The 10173-nt window shown below is 42.4% G+C and overlaps 1 protein-coding gene across 1 annotated transcript in view; it reads left to right on the top strand.

The window, feature by feature from the left end:
• Positions 1–242: 242 nt before the first annotated feature.
• otud5a (OTU deubiquitinase 5a) overlaps positions 243–10173 on the top strand; it is a gene marked incomplete at its 5' end in the record, with an annotated part of 12720 nt that continues 2789 nt past the window's right edge. The window contains 6 exon segments of the mRNA XM_005931140.2: positions 243–307; positions 395–551; positions 627–775; positions 2295–2480; positions 4003–4207; positions 4349–4420. Coding sequence (XP_005931202.2) covers positions 243–307; positions 395–551; positions 627–775; positions 2295–2480; positions 4003–4207; positions 4349–4420 — 834 coding nt within the window.

Genomic DNA, 10173 nt, shown 5'->3' with positions numbered 1-10173 from the left:
GCACATGTATGCAGGCATTTCAAACTGACTGAAATCAAGACAGAGAAATTCGTTTGCTGGATGCGAACAGCGACGCGCCCCTAATGTATTCGTATTTTTCAGTATTCTTGGTTGTTGTGAATTAGTTTAATTCTGAGTGGCATTGATAAAAACCTCTTAAATCTGTTTAATGTTCTGGCAAATTACCAGCATTTATACTGAATCCCAAATGAATTGACTCTTCCTGTGTGTCTGTGTCTCAGCTGATCAGGTGTATGGAGACCAGGACATGCATGAAGTGGTGCGGAAACACTGTATGGACTACCTGGTGAGTAGACGCGTCCTTTTTTCCTCCTCCTGTGTTACTCTTACAGTTCGAGTCTGTGTTTATAAAGTTTTTGCTTTTGGCGTTCAGATGAAGAACGCAGATTATTTCTCCAACTACGTGACAGAGGACTTCACCACATACATCAACAGGAAGAGGAAAAACAACTGCCATGGCAACCACATCGAGATGCAGGCCATGGCGGAGATGTACAACAGGCCAGTGGAGGTTTACCAGTACAGCACAGGTGAGTCGAGAAACAACCTTCATCGCCGTCAGCCAGTCGCATCCATCTAACAACCTCCTCCTCCTCTTCCTCCAGAACCAATCAACACGTTCCACGGCATCCATCAGAACCACGACGAACCAATCAGAGTGAGCTACCACCGCAACATCCACTACAACTCCGTGGTTAATCCCAACAAGGCCACGATCGGGGTCGGACTGGGACTGCCCGCCTTCAAACCTGGGGTACAAAAACCAAACTCGCTTAGCACATCAGACTGACTTTAGTTATCCTAAAAGTTGGGAAATCCCAGTTCTGCAAAAACACAACAAGTAACACAATAAATAAGTAGTAAAGCTCAGTAAAGTAGAGCATGACAGATTGGTAAATCAAGCGAATCAAGCTTGATTTTATACACCTGTGGCCAATGAAGTGTTTGAAACACCCGAGTTCAACGATTTGGATGGGAGAGCGAAGACTCCTGCCTAATCCACCTCCATACCATCAGAGATGCAGGCTTTGAACTGAGCTGCATGGTCTCTCGCCTCCATAGCAGGACAAAATTCAAGTTGTCTGACCACAGAACAGTTTTCCACTTTGTCTCAGTTCAATCTAAATGACCTTTGCCCCAGAAAAGATGGTGGCAGCATTTCTGGATCATGTTCACGTGTGGTTTCTTCTTTGCAGCTTTAACCTGCATTTGTTGTTTGAATGGCACAGAGAACAGGCTGTGTTCACAGACCGTGATTCCTGGAAGTGTTCCTGAGCCCATGCACGGATTTCCATGACAGAATCATGACTGTCTTAAATGCAGTGCCGCCTGACAGTCCAAAGATCACGGGCATCCAATATTGATTTTCAGCCTTGCTTTCTGCGCCAGAAATTTCTCAAGATGAAGTACTTCAGCATGCAGAGTCCAGTTTTTTTGGAGACTGGTGAACCTCTGTCCATCTTTAGTTTTAAGAAACTCCGCCTCTCCAAGACGCGCCTTTTACACCCAATCGTGCTGCTTACCTGTTGTCAGTTAACTTGCTAAAGTTGCGAGCTTTTTCTCTCAGTTTAAACAGTTGACATGTTTTCTGTGTTGTATTGTGAATAATCGAAGGGTTTGCTGGTTCCAAATCATTGCATTCAGTTTTTGATTACACGGCGTCGGGGTCATTACGGTCTCACGCCGTCTGTTTAACGGGCCTGAGAACAACTTCTTGAAACATGCCGTTTATATGTACAGTAGAGGGGGCAGATCAAAGCCTACAAGTCTCAAACTTGGCAGGGTTTTGTGATGAAAACTTTCCTGTGAGTGCTGTTACGAAACATTCGTCTACAGCTCCAGCGCTTCAAGATTTGTGATGCAGAAACGTATTTTTATGTAGATGCATGCCTGTTTTCAGTTCAGCGACTCTTTGAAGGCGCCATTTCCGTCTGTGACTCCATATCTCTGCTGCTGCGTGGTTTCAAAATGACAACAGAGATACGAGATGGTCTCAAATGGATGCTCAGCCCCCCTCTTTACACTTTATAAAGACGTACTGAGTTTTATCACCTCAGCTGAGATTGTCTGTGTTAACCGTCCTGCAGGCAGAAGTGAAATTTATGAAGGGCTTTAAGTTTGACACATTGTGCCTTGTTTTGTCTCCTTTTCCCAGTCACTAATAAAATCTGACCAAATCCAGGGTTAAAGAAAACCGCTGTTCTAGCTGATATTTAGCCTTTTAGCTCAGGGAGTTATGTGTGTATAATAAATATATTTCCTCCTCCTCGCAGTATGCGGACCAGTCTCTTATGAAGTCGGCCATCAAGACGTCAGAGGAGTCGTGGATCGAGCAGCAGATGCTGGAGGACAAAAAGAGGGCGACGGACTGGGAGGCCACCAACGAGGCCATTGAGGAGCAGGTGGCCCGGGAGTCTTACCTGCAGTGGCTGCGGGACCAGGAGAAACAGGCCAGACAGGTGGGACGGGGGAGCCGGGCCATGAATATTCACTGAAAATTATTTGACTCAGAACTGTGTGCTTTTATTTCACTTTCGAGAAAAACCTGTTGTTCTAGCAGCAGAATCCTTAAACCATCCGCCCTGTTTTCGTAACTGCTTATGTAATGTAGGAATGTGATGGATTTACTTTCATTTTTAATGCTTTCAGACAAACCATACAGACAGATATGAATCGTGCTTTCAGCTAAACACCAACTCAGTCGATGGTCATTTTAAACAGGACCCACAGTTGGACCTGGAACAAAAATCAGATTGCCATAGGTGACCCTAACCGTCACTCACTGTCGGGGTTAAAAGGTTTTGAACCTTTTCACTTTAATTTGTCGCCATCATTTAAAACCCCACAGAGCCAGCTGGCTAATTTGTGCTTTTCTTTGAAAGAAAATTATACTGCAGTTCATATCAGGCCACCAAAACCATTTATTTACCTCATTCAGCCGAACGACAGATGAGCTCGTGCCACAGCGAGGCGACAACACTTCGACCGTGCATCCGTAATTTACAAGAGTCGCTGTTCCTCCTGCAGTAGCAATCAGACCTGAATCAAACGTGCTCGTCCAAATGAACTATAAACTGTGACTTTTGATGGATTGTGAGCCACACAGTTGCTTTTGTCGACCATGTATGTCAGATACAAAGACAAGGATACCAACTACCCATACCCATCATTTCATTCACTCTGACACACCCGGTGTTTAGTTTGCATGTTCTCCGTGTGCTTGTCCCGGTTTTCCAGCAGAGCATCGATTTCTCCCGTCATAAAAAACATGCTTGTTAATGCTCCCTTTGTCGACCCACTCCTGCAGGAGCTTCCTGGTTAAACAAATATAACTGATGGTCAGGTGGAGGTGTTTTCCACAGAGTGAGACGCCTGTGAAGCAAATTGCCTCAAATCCCCTTAATAATGAGTGGGTTTTTCCTTTTTTTTATAGTCGGTAGTTTCACTTTGGAATACCAATGAAGGTCCTTAAAAAAAACAAAAAACACCAATGTTCAGAGTTAAAATATGAAGCAGCTGCTCAGCACTGATTTGTTATATACAGCAACGACTGAATTAAGAAGATGTAAAATGAAAGATGCAAGCAGTATGCAGAAAAACTGCTGGATATTTAAATCTGGAAGATTTCTTGTAAACTGCAGGCTGACACAAACCTTCTTCCCTGTTTCTAACAGAGATATCTGCAGCATTCAGGGGAAGTTTAAAGAGGAGCAACAATAATAAATGAATATGCTATATTCTGATAGATTAGCAGGATATACAGTAAATCAGCTGGTTATTTGTGGGCCTGTAAAACAGAAGAAATAGCCATTTATATTTGGACCTACTGACCCAGTGACTTAAAAAGCATCAGTTCTGTCTGCTTTAAACCATCCTGTCAAATAAAGGCATGAAAAATAATGAAAAAAATGTCTTAAATTCAGTTTAAGTGGATGAAACTTTGCTGGTGTAACAAAAACCAAAACTTTTCTCTTTTTTCAGCCTCGTAAGGCCAGTGCCACCTGCAGCTCAGCAACAGCGGCAGCTTCCAGCGGGCTAGACGACTGGAGCGCTCGGTCACCACGGCAACGTGACTCAGACCCCTCCCACTCTGACCTCACAACTCCCCCATCAACCAACAACAAGCCCCCTTCCCCTGCAGGAGCTGCCCTCATCCTGAGCAAACCCCCCTCCCCCTGCGCCCCAGGTATAACACACACATATGTACCTTGGCTCTAAGTCTGCACACTAAAACGTACCAATCTGCTTTATGAGGACTTAATTGTGTCCACACAGTGTGAGCTAATGTTTTTTCCTGACGTACCTGTATGTATCTCGGCCTGTGCAGGTCCCAGTAATCAGAGTCGTCACCATTTGGAGTACAGAGCCATCATGCAGGAGATGTCACCTACAGCGTTTGGTAAGCGTCACACACACTCATTCACACCTTTGAGGACCTTATTTTTTATACTGTGCGTTCCTGTGACGTGAGTCTGTCACACGGCCCTTTACAGGTCCATTCCACAGAGAGGTTCAGACTCCACGTTCACACATGTAAAACTGTTTGTCATTTCTGAATGGCCCAATCAGACTGCAAAAGCTGCAGTTCCTCTAATGGCCACTTGAGGAAGTTCAATCAGTCCCCACAGACTTCCATATTAATATGTCTAACTTTACAGAAGAAATAAACATGTTCACAACCTCATACAAAACAAAGTTTTGGCTTCTATGTATAATTTCTTTCTCCATGGCAACAATAATTTTTATACAGAACTTCCTCCAACAATCATTTTGTTAAGGCTCGAAGGTTTGGGTCAACGCTGGTTGTGCTTTGCCAGCTGTCTGCTAGGCTTCACATCCACTAACTGAAGTTTGTGCTGTTGGCACCTCATGAAGCGTATTTACGGAAATTATCTGACAAATAATATTACTTTAGAAAGCTGTCTGATAAAGATGGACATGGCCACCGTGACATCACCCACTGATCTGCATTTTGAAGACTCAACATTAGCATGCTGGTGTTTTGGAGCCATAAGTTGGATTTGGATTGTAGGGTGAAATACTAATTTATCAGCTACTGTAGTCATCAAGTTGTCAGCCATCAGCACAGACCTCCTTACAGTAAGTCATAATATTTGTTTGATAACTTAATTTAAAACAGCTCCAAAAGTACAAACAGTAAAAAAAACACAAGTCCAGTTCAGATAGCCACTGGCTACAGTTCCCTGCGCCTGACAGTCATGTGTGGCCATGTATCTGTGACTCAGGATTTAAAGCAGGTCATCCACTAATAAGAAAGTCAGGGGTTCATTCCTCAGATCCTCCACTCTGCATGTCAAGTATCTTTGAGCAAGATACCTTGATGCATGCATCGTAATGTGTGTTTAAATAAATCCGCTTCCTCATTTATGAGGCATAGAAAAGTGCTTGTATGAATGTGTGTATGACTGGGTGAATGATGCTTTGTGGTAGAGTAGAAAAGTGCTACTCAAGTAGCCGTCCATTTACCATTTACTCTTAACCATAGCTTCCATTCAAAGGAAGCATGTGCATTTTCTTTGCACATGTGTAGAACAAATCTGGGTCAAATGCTGACACCCTGTTAGCTTAGTAGCATTAGCGTGCTAAGTTCCACCCTCCAGTCTAAATATGGTCACTTCTGATTAAAAAAACCATCAATGTCGAGGCTTCAGAATGCAGATTGTAGACAGCAGTCGGGGGCACATTACAAATGGTGTGGTCCTAGTTTTGCAGAGATGTCCCTCCAAGGTTTAAGTTTCCTCCTGGTCCTCAGAAAGACGGCTATAACCGTACACTCGTGTAGCTGATAGTCTCTTAACAACAGCACACGGTTAAGGAGGAGCCGTGTGTGTGTGTGTGTGTGTGTGTGTGTGTGTGTGTGTGTGTGTGTGTGTGTGTGTTTGTGGTGTGTGTGTGTGTGTTGTGCGTGGTTGTTGTTGTGTGTGTGTGCGAGGTTATCTGAGGACGTACATGCTAATGTTGCTATGAAAAAACACACAGTTTTGTTGTTGTTGCTGTATGTGTAACAGTGTTATCACGTTTAACGCACAAAGCTGAATTCTGGAGTGTTTATCAAAGTACAAGATGATATTTACCTCATCAGGATGTCTCTCTGTGTGTCTCATATCAAATTGGCAATTACATGCAGAAACACACTGCATGTAATTGCCAATTTGACCCCATTCAATTACAGATCGTCTCATTTATGGCAAGTTTTTAATGACGGCTTTGGTTATGCTTCAGTCTTATTTTACAGTATAATAATAGCTTAATCAGGATAAAACGGATATGAACAAAACTGAACTTTGAGGGCGTTGTTTGAAAAAGGGTGGGAAATTGCAGCATTGTTATTTAAAAAGTCACCGTGTTAAAAATTGCAATAATATCGTATCATGAGTGAGGTATTGTTATAATAACTGTGTCATGAGTATCTGAGTCTCCCCTGATCCTGCTTTGACTGTTAAACTAAAAAGACAACGACACGTTTCTGTCATCGCGGTGAAGTGGCGTCCACTCAGCGCTGTGAAATCTGTATGCAAGCAGTTTAAAACAAGAAGACCGTAAAGTAATATCAGGACCGCTTTGCTGAGTCATTCACTCCATCTACCTAACACACAGTTCAGCTGTTGGTGAGCGGTGATTTCAGATGTTAGTCACCGAGCCTTTGTAAAGTGGAACATACTGCATTCATGGTGCACACTACTTACAAGTGCAACACATTAACCTCATCTCCCGTCATATATGTACGGGCCACTGGTTCCTGTTTCTTTTAGTCGGGTCCCGATAGTTCCCAAAACCATGTTTGTGTCAACATGTATGTAGACACTGTTATTACTTATTTTGAAGCGCTTTGGTTAGTTTCATGATGGTTTTTGGAGCCATGAGTGAAACATTTAGATGAGAGGGTGAAGTGTTATCAGCTAACTTGAACTTGCAAGCTGCAATTAAAGGACATAGATTCCTGCTAATTAATGTTATGTAACTGACTAATAACATAATAAAACTCCATTCGCCTAAAGTGAAGCACAGATGTCTTTGATGTTATGTTAGCACAGTTAACCACACCGCAGATGAGATTTTTTATCAGTTAGTTTCATTAAAAATGCTCTCAAAGACACCAGCAACACAAATATGGTGACAGTTCAGTTATTTCAATTGGTGAAAGCAAACTTTAGCATTTAGGAAGGAGCATCTACTTCGCACCTAAAGTGGCCTCGCCCCTAATTCTAAAAGATGCATGAGTTTGGGGCAGAAGAGTTGTCAGACCTGGTGGCTGTGGCTGAGAGGGGGGTCACAGAGTTATCCACCTCCTGTAAGGCTCAGACACACAGGTGAGACAGAGTCCTCAGGCAGATCGTTCAATGAACGATGTCTTTTCAAAAACAAATCTCAGAGATAGTCACCCTCTCACCTTGTATTGAACTTATGGTAATGTAATCAGTTAGCTTCAACTGGTGCCAATAAGTGCTGTCAAAAGCCAAAGAGGAAGAAAAGTTACAATTTCCTTCCAGAAGCAGTCAAAGTGGCAGAAACTTGAGTGGTTTTGTCTCTGGTATTGAATAAAACAAACTCCACCTGATAGCAGAGCAGCTATCAATGGGGAAAGATACACACTGTGCTAATATAAATTAAGTACATAAGAAATCCTGATATCGGGCTTGATTAAACTCGACCTATTCGCCTTTTACTAGAGTTGATCATTAGCTTATTTGTAAGTTCATCACAAGCTTCCAAACATGTGTTAATGAGTTTAAACTAAAGATGGCAGACCGTGACCCTCCCAGAAGCAGCTCAACTGACAGAAACTTGAGTGGTGTCTTTGTTTGACCATTTTCTCCTCAGCTTTACGTGATGAACAATGTAACTGAGAGCAGGGGAGATAAATGAATGCAAGTATTTCCCTGAGTAGTTCAGCTTTAAATATGCTTATTAGCATGTTCTGTTTATCAAAAGCTTCCTAACACATGTTAATGAGTTTAAACTAGATGGCCAGGCAGCGAGGGACCACTCCTAAAATTAGTTAATCAACACTTGAGAGTCATTGTCATCGTTTGATCAGTTTCTCCTTGAGAGTGTAACCAAGAGCAGAGGAGAGAAAGTTCGGACTCACTGCGCTGAAATGAAACTGCTGCATGTAAATTGGTGAAATTACATGAACAAATTTTGGTGTCTTGTGTTCATTTGAGACTTCAGCTCCGATCAACAGCAGGTTTCACTGACCACAAGTTTACTGCCGCATGCTCATCTTTAATTGGTCAGATAAAATTCCCAAGCGATTAGTCATAAAAATAAAGTAAATCTTTGTTTTTGTGTAAAATCTCACTGCCCTCTGCTGTGCTTCTGTGTCACCTCCTCCAGGTTTCCTGACACGCTCACAGCTTTAGGAGCTTCTTTTTCAGTGGTTCAGAACTTGTTTGTTTTTTAAAGTTTTGACACATCCCGGTGGAGCTAGATGGATAGCGGTGTGCATTATCGTTTGAAAGATATTTGTTTGTGTTTATGGCAAATGCCAGATTAATGCAACCGCAGCAAAAGAAGTCACAACTGCAAAGATAGAAATAACAAAGTGCTCTGTAACAGCAGCACTCAAATCGCCGCAAAGTACAAGCAACACATGCCTGGATTTGTCCAGCAGAGATGGACCAGATGGTCGTTCTGCAGGCGCGAGACGTCCCGATCGTAGTCGGTCGTATTCGCTTTTCCATCACCTCTCGGGACTTGCTGACTCTCGTTACTGTTGTTGGCTGTTGTTCCTGCAAACTCAGGGAGATATTTAAAACCTCATTACGTTTGCTCTGATTATCAGAAAAGAAAAAGACAAAGTTGAAACCCTCTCTGCAGGAGTAGTTTGTTTCTACCAGCATGAAACTACTCAAAGTATAAGATTTATAATCATTTCCTGTAAATCTGTTTAACAACTATCACTGTCCCTGAATTTTCACAATAGACTGCAATACATTCACCGTTCACAGCTGATAGACAGCCAGACCCCGGCTTGATTAACTGGGAACTATTCAGCTTTTGTCAGAGCTGATAACAAACTGTTTGTGCATCAAAAGCTTCCTGACACGTGATAATTAGCTTAACACCAAAAATAAAGCAGAAACTCTGACTGGACGATCTTTGTCTCCATCTGACCAGAAGCTACAGACACACTGTGAGACTAACACAACTTTAAATGAGGGCGAATGACACTTTCACTGTGTTGAGCTCAGTCATTTAGGTAAATAGCATTAAGTTGTTTTTAGTCTCCATATGTAGTCTTCAAACTGATTTCCTCATAAAAAAAACACTGCAGGACGTCACATCTGAGGCCAGCGCTCAGTGCCCAGCTTATCCTTATAGTAACCGATACCATTCAGGGAATCGTGCTTCATTATTTTAGGCATTTTTGTTATTGTCACTGTTTGTTGCTCTGCATCACCTCCTCCTTTCTGACACTTTCACACCAAACCTGAGGGGATTTTTCATTTCTTTTGTGGCTCAGCAGCCACAGGTCTGTCAGTTTAGGCGTTAATTAATCCAGCTGTTTGTTAATTGAGCTTTAATTCAATTTTGACAAACTTATGACGACCCGAGCTTCTTTGACCGTGACCTCATCTGCTTTTTAATTTTTTTATTTTTGAAAGAGCCTCTTGTCTTTTTTGACACGGTGCCCTGCTTTGTCCCTTTGGTTTTGAGACTTGAACAGACCCGAGCACCCGAAACCTATTCAGGTGTCGTTGTCAATGTCTCTGGCTTTTTATTAACACCGTTCACGCTCAGCGGGTGTTTAAGATATGATTTTTCAAACTTATGATGTAGAGCAGCAGTCCCCAACCTCTTTTGCGCCACGGACCGGCCATTAAGGTGTCACGGATACAACAACAACAAAATAAAATGATACGACCAAGACAAAAACGGTGGTATTCTGTAAACATATAATAAACTCGAATTCACTGTGTAAGTGTGTTTATTATTAGCAGCGTCCTCCTGAAATGCATCAACAACATTGAGAGTAACATCCTCCTCTCTGCCCCTTAATGCTCTGTGGTTGCTATGGTAACGCCTAAAAATGTCTTTCAAAATAAGACACAACTACCACATGGGAAAAGACCCAGGGAAACAGAGTTAACAACAAAAACACTGAAAACCATAAATTTCACACCCGAG

The sequence above is a fragment of the Haplochromis burtoni genome, unplaced genomic scaffold, assembly GCF_018398535.1.
Source record: "Haplochromis burtoni strain Fernald_Lab_line unplaced genomic scaffold, NCSU_Asbu1 Contig_138, whole genome shotgun sequence".
NCBI lineage: Eukaryota > Metazoa > Chordata > Actinopteri > Cichliformes > Cichlidae > Haplochromis > Haplochromis burtoni.
This window is presented reverse-complemented; position numbering and strand designations above follow the sequence as displayed.